Source organism: Solea senegalensis, linkage group LG16, assembly GCF_019176455.1.
Source record: "Solea senegalensis isolate Sse05_10M linkage group LG16, IFAPA_SoseM_1, whole genome shotgun sequence".
NCBI lineage: Eukaryota > Metazoa > Chordata > Actinopteri > Pleuronectiformes > Soleidae > Solea > Solea senegalensis.
This window is the reverse complement of record NC_058036.1, coordinates 5,265,099-5,286,365: the sequence shown is the minus strand read 5'-3', so window position 1 is coordinate 5,286,365 and position 21,267 is coordinate 5,265,099. Positions and strand designations below refer to the sequence as shown.

Sequence of the window (21,267 nt, the reverse complement as noted above, 5' to 3'; positions counted from 1 at the left end):
GTTGATGTAATATAGTTTTACATATCAAATTAGTCCAAAACACTCACTCATCCTATCACTGGTTGATTCCAAAATAGCTGAAACCTCAAAAAAAGAGTCAATTCACAGGTTATTAATCTTTTTGTAAGAGATTTTCATTTATGACAAAGAGAAAATGGCCTTTATCATTGGCACAGCACCCCCCGCGACCCTCATGTGGAGGATAAAGCGGTAGAAGATGGATTGAGGGGAAAATCCATTAAGAATTGAAAGTTTTGAGGGTCACCCCCCTGAGTCTTCTTGTGTGCATACTCTTCATCTCATCTTCAAAGCAGCAAACACATTCGTAAAAAATCACCCTCATAACCAAATGTGTCGAGTGCAGTTAATGTATTCCATATTGTCATAATGTCATCATATCAGATATCACATTAAGCTTCATTATGCAGTATGATGAACACAAGACTATGGTCTTGCATGAGTGGATTTCCCGCTGTCGCGTGGTTGTTGTCAGATGTTGTTAACATGAAGACGAGAACGTCCAGCGCCCGACTTCTCGCGGTTGACGCATGTCTGATCAGTCCGACTGGCCCGTAACGACGAGACGGAGCCCACTGTTCTTCAATTAAGACCTAAAACTGAGAATCAAGCCTTCGTCCTTCCACCTCAATCACATCAGTCTCACTCAACACCGTCGACGCCACAGTGAAAACGAGCACTATGACTTGTCAGTGCCCTTACCCCTGTGGGTGGAGGAGATAATGTGGCCTGCATCAGCATAATCAAGTCCCTCGGCTGCTCTAGACGCTGTTAGTCCAAAACGAGCACTGCTCACAGATCCCAGGGTCTGACCCGCCAGCCCCAAGTTTAATACTCCGGTCCTTCACTCACTGGTGCTCACAACCATTAAATTCCCATTTAGCTTAGCTAGGTGCGAGAGACATTAATGGAGACTGACTCTCCCCATTTGCTTTGTGTTGCCACATTCATTTCCTCCAGCTACTACACTTGTGTCCAAATGGAGCAAGGGGGGGGTGGGGGAGGAGCGCTGCTCTCAAAGTCAAGACGCATTCACCATGCTCTAGATCATCTGTGCTGTGGCCACATTTCCTCTTCTCCTCTGTTCTCCTCTCGCTTTCCTCAGGCTCACAATGGCCTCACATTAATGTTGATTAGCACAGTGTGAAGGGAAGAGCGCAAACATTCAGAGAGGGGCACTCCTTGCGAATAAATATTTGTTGGCTGTGTTTCCAAAAGTGTCCCATAATCACTGTGTTTTTACGTCAGCTGTCGGGTTTGTTTTTCAGAGAACGTGCAAAAGCCTGGTTTCTCAGTGCCGATGTAAAACATGCTCACACTTTGTTATTCTGCCTTTCTTGTTGGCACTTTCATCTGCTCATTTATAAATCATACATGGGGCAGCAGGACTTAACACAATGTACATGATTCACTGTTCTGTGAATAATAAAACATATGGGGAAAGCCTGGGCCGAAATGCTGGATGACATTTAAATTGTACCGCTCGTTTCATTGAATTGTACATAATAGAACATGTGCACACTATTTGCTTTTTAACATCAAAACATCTTTGCTGTTTCCTGTCCTAGGAGTGGAGAGAGATCTAATGTGTTAACACACTGTGGTGTATGTGAGCAAAGCAGGGATTGGTCCACAGCTCTGCCACTCACTCTGCCACACTCTCCGACTTCCTCTGTCCTCCTTTCCTGGTGCAGCCTGGGAGAAGGAGGGAGGGGAATGGATCTTTTCTGTGCGAGTCGCTGGAGCTCCCTCAGGCTGCTCCTCACCACCTGTCCTTGACTTAGAGTGCACATACGTGGCTGAGAGAAAGCCGGGCTGCTCACTGGTCCTCTGGCACCTTTTTCCCTGTGTTTATGTGACTGGCTGCCTTTTTTTTTTTACCTCTTTAAACCTGTCACTCCTCGTGAGGCTGTGTAAGAGGAAGAGGAGCGTCTGTCCTCAGCTGGTGGTGCTCTGATGGGAGGCAGTGCTGGTTCTGGCTGGGACTGGGGATGCTGAACAGGGGGAGGGAGGGCCTGTTTGAGCTGGGACAGCAGCTCCAGCAGCAGGGGGAGTACCAGGCCGCCCTGCACTGCTTCCTCAGCTGCCTGCTGGGACTGACCCATGTGCAGAGCTTCACCTCTCTGCCCAACTGTCTACACCAGGTGAGCCAGATGAGATATGAGTGTATATTCACACACTCACACCACCTATTATGTTTCCTGCTGCCTGTCTTTGTTTTGCACACGCACACCAACGTACATGCACACGTTCATTAGATATGTTATGATATGATATGTTTTTAGAGACATTTGCGTCCCTTTTCTTTTAGGGCATCGCACATGATCACACTCCTCAACACACAGGACGTGTCCAACCTTGATGTGTCGAACACCAATGTCAAATGCAAAAGCACGGTCCGTCCCGCGTCTCTGTGTTGACACTGTCTCAGTATAAACCTTAGATTTTTCCATATTGTTAAAACACTGTTGTTTGTCACTCTGTGTAGGCTGTGCTAAGGTCTCAGGATTAATGTTTTGTTGCTGTGTAGTCAGACCAAAGTCCCTGCAGATTACATACTGAGCTACTTTATGAGGACAATCCCTCAAAGACAACAACTTAAAATGTTCATAGTGTGTGTGTGTGTGTGTGTGTGTGTGTTGCCCAACATCAAAACATAACCTATATTCCAGAACGCAGTACCTTGTTTTATGATGTTGACCGGATGAATGTTTCTGCAAGTGGAGAAGAACTGTTTGTTTTGACAGCCCATGACATCTCTCTCACACACATATAAATCTGCTTTGAAACGATGCCTAATCATGACTCTTGGTCTTATTTTCTGCTTTTACAGATTGCAGAGCTCTTCATCACAGAAAAGAACTGTATCCTTTACTGTCACAATGAGGCCGGATCAGTCCCTGCTCACCAGCACGTCCGTCCATCGCACTTTCACTTTGGCGCAAACGTTAAATCTAAAACTAGAAATCAATATCCATGAGATGAATGCGTACAGGACAGTCATTTAAGCTGGGGTTTGCCAATTCTCTGCACAATGGAGGATGTAGACCCTTTATAGAACGCAGTGTAAACCAGGAGGGGTAAGTGGATGTCTTTTGACAAGTTCATAATAACACATTTGTCCCAGAATGCCACATGTTTTGTGTGTTGCTCAAGCTCTGTGTCTGTCTCTTAAGAGGATTTGTAGGCTCTTATCTCTGCACAACAGAGTGGGAGAGCACTAATTAACCTGCATCCGCACTGACTAGCCACTGGTGCATCACCAATTCACTGCCTCTCTAAACTAAAGCAGCACAGAGGTAATGGAGAGGTGTTACATTTCAGGATATATTACGTGCATGGCTCCTCTCCCCGTCACTGAGACACTCCAACACTTAACTTGTCAGCTCATGTTATCTACCAGAGCGAGGCTCATCACCTCACTGTCCATTTTCCAAAATAGGTCGATTTGTTGATCTGAGCTTCACCGAGAGTTGGCCCCTCTCAGCATCAACCGCTAGCTATTTAAGAGGGTCATCTACCATGACGGGGTTAAACCCTGTGGTGTACAGTCTAAAATCATCAATAGTGATGGTTTCATGTTTTGTCTAATGTGGCTTTTTATACATGCTAGCTTTGACTTGGCAGTGTAAGATCACAGCCATGTGATTGGCGTCACATGATCATTTGAAATCGGAAAGAAAAAGTTCATGCCGTTGTCAAATGAGTTGACACACGACTGTGTGTCTCTCACTGTAGTTCAGGTCTAGTGCCGCACACAGGAAGTCGTCTGCTCTGTCAAGGCAGACGAAGCCTGCAGCAACATTTACACACTAGTAAAGCGAGACGACTACAAACATGCTGAGGTTTGGCTGAAAACACAAAGAACCGCTGCACACAAAAGGTGTACAAAAGTCATTTCTATATTCTCCCCCTCCCAAAAAACCACTGATTGCCCCGTCCTTCCCCTGTGCTGCACACAAACACTTCCTCAGTCAGGTCTGATTGACAGAATCCATTTACAGATGAAGGACACAGCATAAAAATAATGTTACATCTTTTCTGTTCACAAAGACCAACATAAACGGTGACAGAAGTTACGCACTGCAGCTTTGAGACATTAAAGTAATCGAGACGCAAACAAAAGGGTTTTCACAGCCAGTGAGGATATACTTGTCTGTGAAGATTAATCATTACAGGAGAACAGTCTTTACAGAGTTGTCGTCTGGTGCTCTTGCACAATCAAATTGGCTCATTTTCCACGAAATGTTTTTCCAACATTCCCTTCAGTCTTTTCGAGGGAGGTTAGCATTTCTCATGAGCGTCATGAGAGCCGGAGCAGTGATGTTGTGCTCTTTGCCACGGTCCCCCTCCCTCGGGGGGGGGGGGAGAGGTGAAGGGTCATCGTGCTCAGACTGGGAGCAGGATGTTGGACCTTTGTTGCCGTCTCGCAGGAGTGTTTACAACCGCTGCATTTCAGAGTCTCATGCACGTCGCTTCTGGGTCTAACCAAAACCACGACTAGTAAACAAAGCCGAGTTTTTATACACAGAGCATCCTGATTTAAACTCGTGACAGTGGCTTCATTCCAGAGCCAAAAAACAACACTATGTGTTGTTGATAGTGACAGTGGTCTTGTCATGACTCGTACAGGTTTTTTCTATTATCAGTGCTGGCGGTATGAAGTGACCTTTATTCAGAGCCAACAGCTCTTCTAGTTGCTGAGTGTTCACTGATGCTTGTTTCTTGGAAAGTATACTGACCTGATTTTGTAGTATCACATTTAATATGTGCATACAAACCAAGTGAAGTTATAGCAATTGTAGCACTACTTCTGCTATAAATTCATATGTAGGATTAAGATTATTTCCGCGATAAATTATGCAGCACATGATGCCAGTGTTGATGTAATTGCTTCAAATTACAGTGGAGCGGAGGTTGTTTTTGTGTGTATGCGTATGTAGATGAGTGGAGTGTGTGTGGTTCCTGCTGGGGCATTATTGTGGTCCAGTGAGGCTAAGAATAGCAGGCAGATGTAGTGCTCTGACCTTTGACGAAGGCTGTTCTTAATCTTTACTCCCATATGGTCCAACTCACCTCCTCTCGTGCTGCCAGGTGACTCAGAGGAGCTGGGACACATTTAATGCATTTGTAATCGTCACCGGGATTCAGTTTGAAACGTCAGTACCACTTCTGCCTGTATTATACTCAACAATGATGTATTCTCAGGGATACCTTGTTAAAAAATGTTGGGTTTTCATAAAGTACAACAGGTCCAGTGCTGACATTAGTCACCATGTGACAAAATGACAGAAACCAGCTGCTGTGGTTTGCGGCTGTGAGCTTAACTGATCTAGAAGCATGGAAAACTATAGTTATTACCTATTTAGACAAGCTGAAAGTGTGTTTTGCAGGTAGCACAGAACATAATGTTATTCATACTGTTTCACACACGACAGATCTGGTGTTAAGTAGGACATTTTATCAGGAAGGGCTGCGTTTATTTTAAGCATTCTTCATCCCAATGGTCTTTACATTCACCTGACTTTAAATTCATCAATGGTGTCATTTTCCAGCGGGACCAACATTGCGTGTGCAGAATGCTTTTGACATCGCAAACAGGTCCTATTTTTAGGACGCTTTAAATAGACTTAAGTCTTTTCATGGAAACATTTTAATCTGCCACAATGGGGCTGTACAAAACATGAAAGCAAAAGATAAAAGCAGACATGAACGTGATAGGCCGGAGATGATTCTATCACGGAAACATTAGGCGTGTTGTGAGGTTTGGCGAACTCACCGTTCAGCTTCCACTGAAACACTTACAGCCACAAAAACAACAAAAACAACGACACACACACACACACACACACAGGTGACATCTACATTGCAAAATCCAGACCAACATCGTGCTTTGGATTACGACACTCTCTGTTTGCCCAGTGGTGTCACTGTCAAGAGTGTGAGCTGGGCAACGAGGCTGTTTTTGACATTAACAGCTGACTAATCCTGTTGACAATTGGGCCAATCCTTCACCCATTTAAACAGATGGGAAGGCCCTCCAGTTCATCCAGGCTGAAAAAATGTTCTATGAGGTGGCATTGATCGAGCTCACGGCTGTTCACGGAAGTACAGGCAAGTACTTCATCCACTTTGACTGTGCATGTTGTTGTTTTCCTTCAATTTGGTTTCATAGATAAACATATAATTTAGTTTAGTTTATTTATTTCATTTCATTCACAAATGTATACAAAAAAGTCTTGAGCAGAAAGAAGAATAATCTTCTTTACTCTGCCCCTTTATCCCAAGTAATCAATTTACATAAACATTTACAACAATATACACAAAATAAAACAAGTAAATAAGTTAGTCATAGCCACTCAATTTCCTGTTGAGACAAAAAAAGGGAAAAAACATCCATTTGTTAATATGCAAGTTATTCAAATGTAACACATTTCATTGTATTTCCTTAATTGAATGTTTAAATGTAATGTTTGATTCTTTGGTTTCTTTGTTCGGGTTGTTCCACAGATTGATTCACAGAAATGCAAAATTCCATCAGTTTAGTCCTGTATCTATTTTAAAGATCTCTGGTCCTTTTAAGTTCTAATTTACTTTGCTAAGGACCAGAATATCAGAAAATGATTTCACTTATTTGGTAAGCTAGTATATCAATGGTACCTGATTTTCTATGGAAATGATTACACAGGTCTCATTTGACTTTCTATAGATATGAAAACATGCATGATTCCTTATTATGTGGAATGTGTTTATTTAGTGAATTTCCTCTTGACCTGACATGTATGTGTCATATACACGTGTATGTCCTGCAACTACAAATCTGATCTTTTTAAGTCATTGAGCAGATATAAACTGAAGTCCGTCTTTGTTTACGATTTACCTGCTGGAGCTTTAAATGAGCATTCACAGCAAGGCCGCTCGTTCATCACCGACTTGCTGCCTCTGCGGCTTCAGACGTCTGTCTCTCCCCCTCTGTCTGCTGCTGAGGCAGCAGTGCAGTGTAGCGTGGGCACGCACGCAGCAGAGGTTGGGGACAGGCAAAGTAGAAGACAAATGGCCACACTTTGCACAATGTCATTAGGAGCTGTGTGTCACTATAGAATGCTGAGGCCCCTGATTCAGCACTCACTCAGATTGAATGCTGGACTTGTGCAGGGGCAGAGCTGGCTCTGTCGCTGCAGTTTGCAAGCTTCCGTTCTCTCCCAAGTGCATTTTCAAGAGCACCTTTCCCTCCATGTCTCCACTGACCGTGAACACAGTTGTCATCGTGTGGTTTCTGTAACGCAAACATATCTAATCCACTGATTTATTTGCACAGGCAGGCATGGGTTGCGATCAAAAAACCACCTTCCACCTCTTTTATTCAATGAATGGTGTATAGATTGAGCTCGGTTTGGACAGTGCATGCTCTGTGTTTGATGTTTGTTGCTGTGTGTGCGTGCCTGCATGTCTCTGTGTTCCAGTGGGCGTGGTGAGTGTGTGTGTTGTCTGACTCCCTTATCTTCTCCCTCCTGCCCTTATCTCTGCTTTCTCGTCTCCAGTCCTCAGTTGGCTCTACTCTGCTGTTCAGGCTTAAAGTCTACAGCAGTCCTGGACAGGCTTTTTGAGCTTTATTTCTTTCAAGCTGTAGTCAAGAGGAGGAAGGGATCGATTGATTGAGACTGAGTTCAGTTTTGCTGTTGGGCACAGTGTGATTCCATGCCCTGTGTTTGTATAACAGGGCCTCAGGAGGAGGCTACACTGGGCTCCGCAGGATGGACAACCCCAGAGGAGCTTTCGGAGCAGGCCTCCCAAGCGCAGCACCTGGAGCGGCTGGCTCAGCTCTGCATCATGAGCAAACAGTAGGTAAAACTGTGTTCTGCTGTAGCTTCTGTTGTGTCATTAAAAGGGTGATTACCTATGCTGTAGGCAAAACATTGGTGATGATGATAGTTACAGTCTAAAGTCTGTCAAAAAGCTGAATGATGATCTGTAATTATCTAATTGTTTCAGCTTCATTTGAACTTTCACCATTTCCCAGAACTGATGTAATTGTGTTCATGTGTCACAAAAGCAAAGAACATGTTGTTTGTTATCCGTTTATTACGCAAGCAACAGCTTTCTCCGTAGTGGCAGTGGTAACTAGCTCATTTGTTTATAAGGGAAAAAAACCCGTTGGCTTGTAATCAGGAAATAATTTAGTACGTAAATTTGAGAAAGATTTGTGTAACATTTAGTTTTTAGGAATGAATTATGTGTAAACTATGTGGAACTACAGCCAATGATGCTGCTATTCATCACAAAATGTTCATTTTTGGTAATAAAAAAAATGTAAACATATCTGTCTCCACTTGCACTTCAACATATTCACCTTCCTGGAATGGAAAATGTCCCAACTAGATAAAATCCAACTCCAGGTCCTTTGAACCAGAGTTGAATTTCTCCATAGATGTGGAGAAAGAGACACCACACTCTACGTGAGTGTCTCAGGAGGAACACCTTAACTGGATCTGCTGTCTCCTGTTGCAGGGGTACTTTGTTGGGCCATAGCATGCACCTATTTTAGGTTTCTTTGTTGTCATTGTTGGGATTGGGTCACTTAACCAGGTTGTGGGAGAGGGTGGTGGAGGGCAGAGGGTTTTATTATTGTGTGTGTGTTGGGGGGGGGGTTGATTTTTTTCTTTAAGATTTCATAAACTCACCTTCTAGACATTCTGGAGACAATAAAGGTTGTAGAAAAGCATAAACAGAAAAAAACTAAAACAATAAAATAACCCCTTCCACTCTGAGCTTCAGCCCTAGTTTTTATTTGCTGCAGACAGGAAGTGGTACGACTTCCTGAATCTTTCAATTATGTCTTAGGAAATCCTTTGCGCCGGTGAAGGGCTTTTCTGTATTTTCAGATCACATGTCCCATGAGAACCTCCCTGAAGGAGTGCAACCTGACACCTGGCCATTACTAATTGAAAGGAAGTGTGGCTTTGGAACAGCAAAGCTGACATCTGTCACACTAAACAGAGCTTGCTCTACATCAACAGACACACGTGACTGTGTGAGGGTGATAAATGTCGTTGTGTCTGGCGCCACAGGTCAGATATGTATGAGTGGAACAGCTGGCAAACTCTCAACAATCACGTTAACCTAGTTTAAGACTAAGCAGAGGAGTGATCGATGGACATGCGCGGGTAAACCGACCTGTGAGCACCATGCGCTCTGTAATTCACCCTGGACAGTAGACGGGGACAGTCGGTGCCGGCAGAAATCTCCACTGTATTTATGTTTTCAGATGGAAACAGAGTAAGCGGATGAATTAATCTGATAATTCAGTCATCCATCTTTAAAGAACTTTTGCTTTCAGGGAATAAATGGTTTTTACTGCAGCTCTACAAACAAAAGAAGTGGTTTAATGGTGCCTTGTTCCGTTTCATTTTCCTCTCAGGCCTCACCTTGCTCTGGAATACAGCGGTAAGGTATGTAAACGTCATCATTCTCCAGATTTTACTGCACTTGAAACATTTTATGACACTCCAGTGCGGGCTTGAAATTCACACAGCTCTGCATCTTACAGGCCACAAAGATCCACCAGAGGGCCTTTGGTAATGACCACCCAATTACTGCCCGGAGCCTCGAGCTCATGGCCACCGTCTATGCTGAGATTGGCAAGACTGAATATTCAGGTAGGAGCGAGAACAGCGAATACTGAATATGCCACTGACGGCTTCTAATTGAGAACTTTATCACGAGGGTAGAGATTATATACACAGATTTAAAGTCTAGTCTGTAAGAATTAGTGACACCTAATGGTGAGACTGTGCATCAGGGATCTACGGTGGCCCTCGCGTATTAGGAAAAAGGATATGGTCCTTCATTTGGGTAATAAGTCTCCTCTTTAAAAATGCACAGTGCTCTGGCTGCATCATGAGCAAACAGTAGGTACAATTGTGTCCTGCTGCAGCTTCTGTTGTGTAATTAAAAGGGCCATTACCTATGCTGTAGGCAAAACATTGGTGATGATCCGATTTATTTGTTCAGCTGCTTCAGTTAAAAAGTTAAATTATCCAATTTCTTTAAAGATCCACAGCGTAAGCAAGAGCATCAGGTAACTACGCTGGCCTTCGCATAACATAAAAGGATTTAAACACACCTTGTCCACTTTCTCTGCAATTGTCCTCTTCTCCTTCATTGATGTATGCGTCATGTTTACGTGGGCAAAGCCGTTCTTTGAGTAGCAAGCCCGCATCAAGCAAGGCTTATGCTAAGGCTACAAAAAACAGACGATTTTTTTTAAAAAGGTAAATTATTCACTTATAAAAACATACTTTTGGGTAATACATTTAAAATCTGCTAATAAACCGTCCTAAGTGTTACACACTGGACCTATGACATCACCGTCAAGTTATCACCAAAAAATGACTAAAGTATGACTATTTGCAGTCATGTAGGACACAGGAGCAAAAAGCTGATGTGGCTTTGAGGGCGGTGACCTGGTGTACAGTACATGTTTGCTTGTTTTGCATTAAGAGGGCGCACCACTGTGTCTGACTCTGAACTTTGCGTTTTTTATGGACACTGCTGTGTAAAGCAGTACAGAGAAAAGCAGCCTTGTTGTTGATTCAGCTTCCAGGGCGCAGTGGTGCAGAACACAGGCAGCTGCACGAAGACGGCCGTAGACGGCGTATGAAGACAAAGATTTACTTGTTGGTGGTGTGTGTTTTTTTTTTTTGGTGAAATGGTGAAAACGGGGAGTGTCACAGAGTGGTTGCCGTCGTTGCTGCAGATCGATGCATGAGACGTGACTTTACTTTGTTTTGTACACAGAGGAATCCTCTTTGAACCACAGAGGGAGGCGTGTTTACTGTTTTGGTCCCTGATATATCGTTCACGTTTACTTTGCCCACAAACAATGAGACTATTTGGAAATGTATTAAAATACAATGTCTTGTAATGATATAATTGATTTAACATTTGATTTAATCATTCAAGCAAGACACAGGTTTTCAATTTGTAGTGCATTTTCTACATTTTGTAGGAAAAGTGATAAATTACCTACATAATATGTATATGTGGTGAATATCTGAGCAGCTTTTTTGGTGCAAAGACATTTTTTTGACACTCTCTATATCAGCCTTTGTAACTTGAAGCTATCTGGCTCTGACAGAGTCAACACTGGTGTCTTCTCCCTCCATATTTGCATGTTTTATGTTTGTATGTTTAACTTCAACTCGCTCACTGTTTGTCTTTCGAGCGAGCTGCAGACTGTGTGAAAGTGTGAAAGTGTAACCGCGTGGCCATGGTCCTCTCACTAGACTCGCTGGGTCAGTGTGTGTCGGCACTGTCCAAGCGCTTCGCTGCTGCAGAGTCCATCAGAGACACTGTCAACTGTCTTCCTCATTCCCACTGGGAGAAACACTCGGAGGTCCGCCACAGAAAGGACACCCACCACCAACAGGAGGACACGCCAAAACCTAAGGTAAAGACAACAACAGCTGAGCAGTTACTAGCAGGACATTAGCGGCTCGTCTGAAATAAATACATAGATCTGTCCACTGTCTTTGCTGCTCTTAACATTTTCTTGTGACTCTACCGTGTGTAAAATGTAGGTAACCAACAGCAAAGTCCCCACCTCCATTCTCAAGAGGCCAAGCCTCAGCTGCGGGACAGACGCAGAGCTGAACCACAGACGGAGAAGCGAGCGGAGAGTTCGATTCAGAGAGCCAGAGACCACGGTACACGGTGAGGAAACATTCAAGCTGCTGCTCAGACACGGACCGTCAGATATGTTTGTACAAGCCGAGAAGAAACGCTGCCCTCGGGCGCTTCAGCAACTCAAACACAAACGAGTCCAGTGACTCAGAAGCATGTAAATGGGAATGCACTGATATGAAGGCAGCGTATTCATGTAGTTGTTATTGTTTAGGGCTTTTTCCACAAGGATAGTACCAGCCCATCTTTAATGGCATCCTCAACCCATATGTAGCAGAGCTGTATATCTACTTAACAGTGAGGAGGAAGGACAAAATATCAACAACATACCAACATTGCATCGTAAACCGTTTCCCTTTGGGGATTCTGTACTATTTAAAAATAATGGAATGCCTAGTGAGCAAGTGATTTACTCCTCCTCATTAATTATGCATGCAAATGAGGCACCATGAAGTCTGTTGCAGAGAGATAGTAGAGTGTGCGAGGGCACAGCAGCTGGAATGTAGCAGCTGTACATCGGTGTCAGCCTCTTGTTGACTGACCGGACTCTTCTCTGTCGGCTTCACAGAAATCCCTTACTGTGACTGCTTGGGTGGTAAGTCTATCTGGAAGTGTTCAGTCACCCTGTGCATTTGCATGAGAATATTAAAACACACTGCACTTTTTAATACTGCGTGTAATTAGGTGTGGAAACGCAGCAAGGAAATCGATTGAGGCTCAAGGTTTGGGTCCAAATTATGAGTTGAATCGCACTTTGGAGTCACTTTGTCGAGTTCTAATAACGTTTGGGACACAGAAAGCACTTGTTTGTGTGACAGGTCTCCGCTTCACTGCTTCAAATGACATCACGTCACAGTCTTCGCCTCTCGTCAGGTCTTACGTTCAGATCCTCATTCACAAATCAAACCTGTGAAAAAATCTGTGCTGTGTTCCTTTGTGCAGCCTATGAGACGACACCGTCCCGCCCTCACCTCGTCCTCTTCACTTGCCTCTTCCTGCTGATGTCATTCCTGGGCGTGGCCATGTACTGCACAGACCGCCGGCGTCCACAGCGAGCGTGCGAGGAGCTGGAGGCCGCGTTAGCCGTCTACCTGCTCCATATGAAACAGCTGCTGTGGGGCTGCTGGATATGGCTGACCATGCAGTGACAGAGACTGACCACAGGGGGAGACATGGAGCCTTCTTTCCTTGTTTCAACCTCCTCTTTCTTCCCTTACTTTGAAGGTGCCCAGGTCCACAAACACCTCAGCCATTTGACAAGGCTCTGAAAACTGTCTATGATAAAAAAGGAAAATGTATGATCCCAGACATATGTAGCTTCCACATCTTTTTTTGTATATAAATGCATTAAGGTGGCAAGTTTGCCACTCCCAACTTAATTTATAATGACATTTTGCACATGTGTAATGCTGTTGCTCACATATAATGCTCACGTAATCATCATAACAATGTGATTTCTTTTTTCTTTTCCAGGTCATATCACAGTCTATTGTTGTGGTTGAATGTTTCCATGGAATGCAAATATGTATTTGATTACGGTACATGTGTATATCGGATACTACACAGAGGTGAATGAGGTACATATGATCAATATACCTGGTCTATCACAGTATTCAGCCTTGTATGTGCACATAAATGAATGTAGAGAGGTTACAGAGTACAATGATGATGATGATGATGCGTGAGCAAGGAAACACAGGGCTTTGAATGTCTGACATATAAAAATACCTTCTGCTTTTTTTACACTTTACATCGTATGTTCATCTGTCAGTTGCACTGAGGAGAAACTCCACAGCACAACATTATATAATCAAAGAGAATATATTCAACCAGAATGAATGCTAATGCCTTTTGTCCAAGTTTCTCCTTAGATCTGCTTGATTCCCCTTTAACCTAAATGCTATTTATTCTTCTATACTGTATATCTGCATCTAAGAAAATGTCTAACTTTGAATTATTATAATATTTTTGTTAAAAAACAATTTTTTTTTTACCTGCTACATTTATATTTAAAACCCACGATATTCAGGTTTTGATTGCAATGTCGAAAAGTTCATCTCACGTGTACGGTTGGATGTGAATATTTGCATTTTAAAACTGATGGGTGCGTTCCTTATATGAAGCTCTTTACTCTTTTTGAGGCCAAACTGAAGCAGGACAGACTCGCAATACTGAGTGATATTGTTTGTATTGTTTATAAATGAAACGCAATTGAAAAATCGGCCACAGCCACACAAAACCTTTCGTAGGGATCAAAGGGCACAATGATGCACATCCCACAGACCTCTCGTTATGAGCAATAACACACACCGTTTCTGCTAAAATGTGTATATACGTATACCTGTATAAGGAACTCATAGGTAAAGTGTTTGCTTTCAGAGATCTCACATTTAAATGTCAAAGCAATATGAGGCTATTTATGCCTGTAGAAAGAAATCCTCTCATCATTGGCAATAAAACAATACTAAGTGTACTCATGTCCTGTATGTGCACGTTTAGCGCCGTCGCTGCATTTCACTACTGTCCAAACATTTACGGTCACTTTGGAAGAAGTGCCTTTTTACGGAGGGTTTTCTTAGTTCCTGCCGTTTTTATTTTTCAATTGCTTTGAATAAAACTGTCGTTGCCTATCAGTGTCCAGAAGGCCACTTGCTTTCTTCCTGTCACCTTCAAATAATGAGGCTACTTTGACACGTGCACTGAAACCCCTGAGCAGATGTGACCCACATGAGGGAGAGGGATGCGTGCAGGTACATTTGTGCACAGAGATGTAAAGTATATTGGTTTGTAGCATATAAAATGTAAGGCAAACAAGATTGAATTGTTTTTGCACCGGCTGCCTGGTACATTAATTTTCTGTACTGCAATTTGTCTTTTTTCTTTTTTTTTTCCCTCTTGTGTAACAGTTGATGGACACTGCAAACGCACACATCATTTCACTTTGCTGCAGCATGCAAGAGTTCAGGGCGCATCCTGCCAGAGGGAAGCTTTGAGGAGCACATTTATTGGCGTATAAAAGGAACAGGACTCCCCGTTACATCTAAAAACCAACCTATTATATTATAGTGTCATGCAGTATGTCCATGCAGGAGTTTCACAAAGACGACATGTTCCGCCAGCCATTCTGTCCAAGTCGTTAATACTCTGTTGCTAAATAGAAATGAGAATTTAGAAGAAGCATGGTTTCCATTAAATTCTTATAACACTTGTTCAATGGGAGCAGGAGCCAATTGATTCTGATTGTCTAAATACACCGGTGTTTGGATGACGGGCAGAGGACTGTACGCTTTGTGTGAATGACGGCATGTGTCTCTGCATTCTCTTGGTTTTTCTAGAGCAGGCCGGTCTTGAGGTCGGAGCTGCTGCGCGAGGAGCGGCCGAGCAGCAAGTCCCTCTCGTGGATCAGGCTGTCGAGCAGGTCCTCTTGTCTGTAGTTGTGGTAGACTTTCAGGAAGGCGATCACCGAGATGCCGAGCCAGGTGAGCCAGGCAGCCCACAGGCCAAACTGTGAGAGAGAGAGAGAGAGACAAACCTGTAAATACAGATTCACTGAGAATCACGCTTCACTGAATCGCATACTAAACCCACCTGAGCTATAGCAAACTGGTCATAAAAAGCAGAGTTGTCCAGGCCGAGCTCTAGATCCGTGTCCTGCAGGTCCTCGCAGCTGAAGACCAAACATTACACACAAACACAAAGACATTTATGAGAACCAGGGCGCTTGTAATGGTGACGTTCTCTGAAACGTTCCAGGCCACGTGTCGCTCTTTTTACCTGCTGGGCATGGTGCCGCTCTCGGTGACGGCGTCGCACCACAGGTTGAAACCCACGCTGACGATGGTGCTGGACAGGAAGACGGTGAACACCACCACAGAGCTGATCAGCAGGTTGAGGAAAGCGTTGAAGATGGAGCTGGGAGGGGAAAACTGTCTCATCTCTACTTAGCACTGACATCATTATTAATGTCCTGGAACGTGTAGGCACAGCACAATTGTATCTACCTTTCTGTGATGAATGGTGCAAGACATATGGAAATGCTGACACAGTCTGTTGTGACGTCACAAAATACCACAATCTACAGTGAGATCTTTACACAGCAAGGTGACAATAAGAGGTAGATTTGACAGGATGTTCATAAATGAAGCCCCTTTATAGTGAGCTGCTAAATGTGAGCGCTCTGGCCTGTGCTAGTGTGCTTAACACGGAGAGGTGGTGCTGCGATGAAGTGACTCACTCGTCGTGTCCTTTGCACAGGAAGAAGAGCAGCCTCCACGCCTGCACTGCGGACAGGATGAGGGACGCTATCCCGACAAAAGTGATGAAGCTGCAGGAGGACTCGGGTCCCCACTCCTCCACGATGAAGCGCTGCTTCGACACGGTGATGTTCTCGTTTTGCCACATACCGCGCGTGAAGAGCAGGCACTTCCCGCCGAAGTCCTCCGTGTTCTCCGACAGCGGCACCACGGCGATGAAGCCGAACACGAAGGCTAAAAAGTAAAGGATGCACTGGGCGAAAATTAAATTGTCTAGGGCCATTTTTGTTTCTTCGTTCTCCTGCCTCCCTCTTCAGCTCCCTGCGTCCTGGAGTAAGTGCGGCTGCGCAGTGGAGGCAGCGATGAGCGCAGGAGCAGCAGCATCCGCGCTCTGCTGCAAACTCATGAGCAGGCGGAGGCCTTCAGGAGAGCCAGGCTGTGGACACGTTCCTCCTCACTCATCAACAAACACATCATTAGGAAATAGTCCTTCTTAAATATTTCTAGCCATAGTTTAAGGTAATTTCATTAAATGGACATGTTTGTAATGCATTCTTTTATTCTAGAAAAGAAAATCAGCATTCCCGGCTAACAATTTTTGGTTCCCAGAACGTTCTGGGAATGTCACCTATTGCAGAACGTTTTCCTAATTTTCCTAACCTTTATAGAACATCCTCTAAAGGTTCCCAGAACGTTCCCCTAATGTTACTTTTATACAACCTTCATACAACATTACAATAGCCAATATGGCTAAATGAGAAATTAGAGAATTATTGTGAGAAATCAAATATAATAGCCATAAATACATACATATATACATGCTTTTACATTTAAGAAGTGGGGGTTTACTGCACAAAGATCAGCTCTGCCCACATAAACTTTCTGTAAACACACTGTTTACATTACTGTTTTTGAAAAGACTTGGAGAACAAACTAATCAACTGGTTTCAGCAGAGTGAAAGACTGGGGATCACACATTTAACGACTGAGTCATAGACTACATGTCTGTGAGAGGCAAAGTTTAAGTTTATTCTTTCATTATATGTCATTAACCTTGTTCTTTCTCCCCCTGGTCTGTCTTTCCTTCCTGCTCGCTCTCTCTCTCTCTCTCTCTCTGTCCTCATTTTGCAGGCTGCAGGATCCAGATCCAGTTTTGAGGCTGTTATTATCATTCAAAGTCGAGTTTTTGCCGTCTTCATCATCTGCTGCTATTTCCGTGTCCCACCTACTCTTTGTCATTGGCTGTTGGTAACGTGTTTGCAGTCAGTAATCAGTACACACTACATGATTGTGTCCAGAGTTGGATCTGAAAATTCAAACATGTTTGATTGACTGCGACTGAGGTCGGGTCTGGTATGTCACCCTCACGCGCTTGCCGATTTGACACTATCACTACCGGATTTCTGTTAGTGTGTGTCCCTAACTATTGCTGACTGGTGCAGACTCTGTCCATCTGTGAATCGTGGTTAAAATCGGGCAAAAAAAAAAAAATTGTGAAGTGTGTGCCCAGCTTAATTCTTACTCACCGGAAATTTGAAAAGAAACTGGATAATTAAGTCCCCGCGACCCTCATATGTAGGTTCTGCATCATGAGGACCAGGTTTTGGTCTCCATGAGGACTAACTGGTCCTGACAAAGTCAGTGTTTATGCTAAAAGGGTCCTAAATAAGTAACAGATCCAACCTAACCACAATACTCATCCTGCCTCTAACATCAGAAATGAGGTTCTGCCTCTTTAGGTAAGCTCCTCTTGCGGACTACAGGTCAGGACAAGGCCTGTGCTTATACCAGAGTAGGTTCTATACACACACACACACACACACACAGCATATACTCCCATATTAGAGTAATGGTTTGTTTATAGATGGTGACAGACCTTAAGGAAGGGCAGGTAGCTGTCACTGCCATTTGACATGCTTCACTGAGCCCATCTGTGAGCTGGCCAAGGTGCCTCACCACTACCACCTTAACCACCCTGCTTTTATATGCTGCCCATAGTGCCCTCCAGTGGGCACGGCACCTGCTGCTGCTGCTGCTGCTGCTGCTGCTGCTGCTGCTGCTGCTGCCGCCACATTACTGCATGCACTTACTGGAAGCGCTCGCCTTGAATCCCATTTACCTTGAGCTCATTGTCTCTCAGATTCAGGCGGTGGCTGCTGCAGCAGAATGTGAGCACTGAACGATGCTTCATTTAACCCAGAACAGAGAAGGTGTAGTAAGTGAACAGCTGCTTTAAAAAATGGTTTTAGGTCAGAGGATATTAATAATCCTGCTGTTTTCCTGGGACATATCCCTGCAACGTAATGACAAGAATTTATATGAATTCTTTCCAGGCATTAGACTGTTATTTGTATCCATCATATAAGCTGCAGTATTTTGCATCCTCTCCCTGGCACATGATTTATGGGTCATTTTACACCACTGTGCTCTGTGGGTTTCCATGATGTTATCAGCTCTCAGATTAGCTTGAGTTATTGTAGTACTGTGTGTGTGTCTGTGTGTGTGTGTGTGATGCATTATGGGGACTCGTATTCCTTATGGCACATGTTTGTATGGTTAGGATGAGGTTAGGGTTAGGCCAGTACTAGTTGTGGTTAAGGTTAGAGTGATTCTCCAGGGAATTAATGTAAGTCAATGTAATGTCAGCTAAAGTCATGGAAACCAGGCTGTCTGTCTGTCTGTCTGTGTGTGTGTGTGTGAGAGTGAGAGAGTGTGTGCGTGCGTGTTCCTGACCAAGAAGTTGACATTTATTCCATGCAACATCATTACCTATGTTTCATCGTGGCAGATTTTTTTTTAATACTTGGCCGTGTGATAAATCGTCCATCTTATAATTTCCTGTCATAAATCACCGTGTTGTTTCTGTTATGTCTCACATTGGTGGATAATTTAAATGCCTGTGAAATAGAAAAAAAAATAAAAATCAAAGTACAGAAAATCATCTGGTATCAGAGGTGCTGCCACGCCCGCAAGGTCACAGGGACAAACAGCCTAACGACTCCATCAGACGTTGCTTTTTACACAAACAGCAGATTACATGCTCGTCCACACACACACACACACGGCGAGAACTTCAAACCCCACTTTTAAATAATACAGCATGTGTGGGCTTGTGAACTGGCCACCCAGGGGAGACCCCGAGCAGAAGTGTGTCAAGCTGAAAAATGTGTTGAGTTATTCACCCCAAGAACAAGCCACAGTGGGAGGGAGGAAGGAGGACGCTAACCCAAATGCAGTCGCTAAGCCCTGAACAAATATGGGGAGCGATGGGCGGCTGAAAGCACTGGGAGGTCATCTAATTTTCATGAGATGCAATGGCAGCAAAACAAACATCCTTTTTCAAGAGCGGGGGAACCAGTGAAGAATTTAAAGTGCGGAATAATTTTCAAGGTTGTGCGTTTGGGCTACAAATGGACCAGCAGTCAAAATGACATAGTTATAACAAAGTACTTGTGTTCTAATCAGCAAAAACATTCAATTTCATTAATAATTCCTGAGATATTAAGTGTTTCGGACACGCACGGTGTTACAATGGAAGAACAAGGGTGTGGCAGGACAATGTCAGCGAGTGCTGACAGGATAATCTGACCAGATGATTGATGAGGAAGAAGAGGCGGACCACATCAAAGGGGGCAAAGTCTTTGTTGTGATCGTTCATTCATCCATTTTATACCACTTTATCCTCCGCTTGAGGGTCATGGGGCTGCTGGAGTCAATCCAGTCGTACACAGAGCAAAAGGCAGGGTGCACCTTGGACATCGCAGGGGTCAACGGAGGTCAATTTAGAGTGTCAAATTAACCTCTGCATGTTGAGATGACTTCATCCCTGTAGTATAACTAAATGGTAAATGAATCAGATATTCACAATCAAAGGAAATGTTCGTGTTATCTTTTCACGTAACGGACGCAACGTGCTCTCTTGACTCGCTTTTCCTTTCCTGGAATCGTGTTCTTCCGCCTTGTGAAGCTTTCCCCAAACACCGACCTGCAGGCTCCTCTTTGTCTGCCCGTGACACGAAACAACAGCAAAACAGACACAATTACAGCCTCTTTATTCTCGGCAGTGATGTGGAGGACCCGATGAAATATCCTGTACCCATTAATCTTTCCCCAGGGGGTGCAGGAGACTGGGAGCACTGGGCCAGCCACTGATTAAATGCTCCTAATAGAGGCCATTCATCTCCCCTTGAATTGTGAACGTCGAAACAAGCAACATCATCCGACGCTATATGTACTCGCTGTGCAAATATTGGTATTTTCATAAAGACAGAAATGTGTGCGATGTTTCATCCTTGTGATATCTTTTTAAGTGGGCTTGATCTCTTTGTGAGCGATGACTTTATTTCCATAACTGTGCCACAGTAATAATCAGCATAAACTATCATGCACGAGGTCGTTTGGGACGAGATCAAAATTCATTCTTTGCTCTAATAACTATGTTTAATATCCTGGTTTTACTATCATCCTGGAACTAAATGGATGATAGTTTTATCAGCAATTAAGGGTTTGTCTTAAACTCATTTCCACGCGTTCCTCGTTAATATCCCTCTATCTGCCAATTAAGCAAATCCCGCGCAGTGTCACTTCTGGCCTGAATGAACAATTAGAACACAACACTCAACAGTGCTGTGGAAACACACGCTAACTCTGAGTTTGCGGGATAATTCATGCAACAGCCGTCGCCGCAAACATCCACCGTACAACCAAACCTAGACGCACACTGTAAAATACTCGTGTAAAAGGCTCGTGGTACAGTCATCATAAATTAACATGGCTTAATTGTGTTTCACCTGCCAGGATCCATATGGTCCCCAATTGTGCACAAAATAATTAGGTGTCTGTGTCCCAATTAAACAATTATCTAATGAAAGCTCAGTAAAACAATTACCTGGTCACATCCTGGCAGTGACTACGATGCTTAGCAGTGTAATGTCCTGGTCAACGAGCATGAAAGCAGTAAAATTAGTGACTACGCTGTTGTCATGGCAAATAAAAAAATGTACACTCTGTGGGTGTTCTACGCACACGTGTGACTCCCCGTGTCAAGACACAATACAGCTGATTCAAACTCTGCCTCCATGCTGGTGAATGACATCACTGTGGGTGGAGATGTTAGCGGCAGTGATGATTATGCTGGAGGACAGGAGAACAAGGGATGAAGGGGAGTAAAGAGGGCACCTGCTGGGCTGTGATGAAGCAAAAATCCTCAAGGGACCAGGAATGAGATCATCCAAATCAGAGATGCTGTCAAGCGTCTGAACTGGGACAATAGTGACCCCTAGTGACCAGTGTGGATTTTATCCTCCTTTTGATG

General features: G+C 43.8%; 2 protein-coding genes across 4 annotated transcripts in view; one reads left to right on the top strand and one right to left on the bottom strand.

Annotated features, from left to right (window-relative positions):
- lg16h14orf180 (linkage group 16 C14orf180 homolog) overlaps window positions 1–13,539 on the top strand; it is a 94,472-nt gene extending 80,933 nt beyond the window's left edge. For 2 of the 3 annotated variants that reach the window (XM_044047637.1, XM_044047638.1), the window contains 10 exons: window positions 1,587–2,162; window positions 2,852–2,882; window positions 6,046–6,132; window positions 7,739–7,859; window positions 9,437–9,467; window positions 9,566–9,674; window positions 11,304–11,467; window positions 11,598–11,730; window positions 12,269–12,295; window positions 12,643–13,539. In XM_044047637.1, the coding sequence (XP_043903572.1) occupies window positions 2,010–2,162; window positions 2,852–2,882; window positions 6,046–6,132; window positions 7,739–7,859; window positions 9,437–9,467; window positions 9,566–9,674; window positions 11,304–11,467; window positions 11,598–11,730; window positions 12,269–12,295; window positions 12,643–12,848 (1,062 nt within the window). In that variant the 5' untranslated portion in view covers window positions 1,587–2,009 and the 3' untranslated portion in view covers window positions 12,849–13,539. The remainder of the gene's footprint in view (window positions 1–1,586; window positions 2,163–2,851; window positions 2,883–6,045; window positions 6,133–7,738; window positions 7,860–9,436; window positions 9,468–9,565; window positions 9,675–11,303; window positions 11,468–11,597; window positions 11,731–12,268; window positions 12,296–12,642) is intronic. The other variant, XM_044047639.1, reaches the window with a different exon arrangement.
- Window positions 13,540–14,683: 1,144 nt separating this feature from the next.
- Window positions 14,684–16,316, bottom strand: LOC122783009 (transmembrane protein 179). Its single transcript, XM_044047640.1, has 4 exons — window positions 15,935–16,316; window positions 15,475–15,612; window positions 15,289–15,367; window positions 14,684–15,205 (listed from the first exon to the last, which is right to left on the bottom strand). The coding sequence occupies exons 1-4, from the start codon at window positions 16,234–16,236 to the stop codon at window positions 15,032–15,034; spliced, it is 693 nt and encodes a 230-aa protein (XP_043903575.1). The 5' UTR covers window positions 16,237–16,316; the 3' UTR covers window positions 14,684–15,031.
- Between the last annotated feature and the right edge of the window lie 4,951 nt (window positions 16,317–21,267).

Coding starts and splice junctions, on each gene's coding strand:
- LOC122783009 (XM_044047640.1), bottom strand. CDS start 16,236: ATGGCCCTAGACAATTTAATTTTCGCCCAGTGCATCCTTTACTTTTTA. Junction 15,368..15,474: donor AGCGGCACCATGCCCAGCAG/GTAAAAAGAGCG, acceptor TTTGGTCTTCAG/CTGCGAGGACCTGCAGGACA. Junction 15,206..15,288: donor ACCAGTTTGCTATAGCTCAG/GTGGGTTTAGTA, acceptor TCTCTCTCACAG/TTTGGCCTGTGGGCTGCCTG.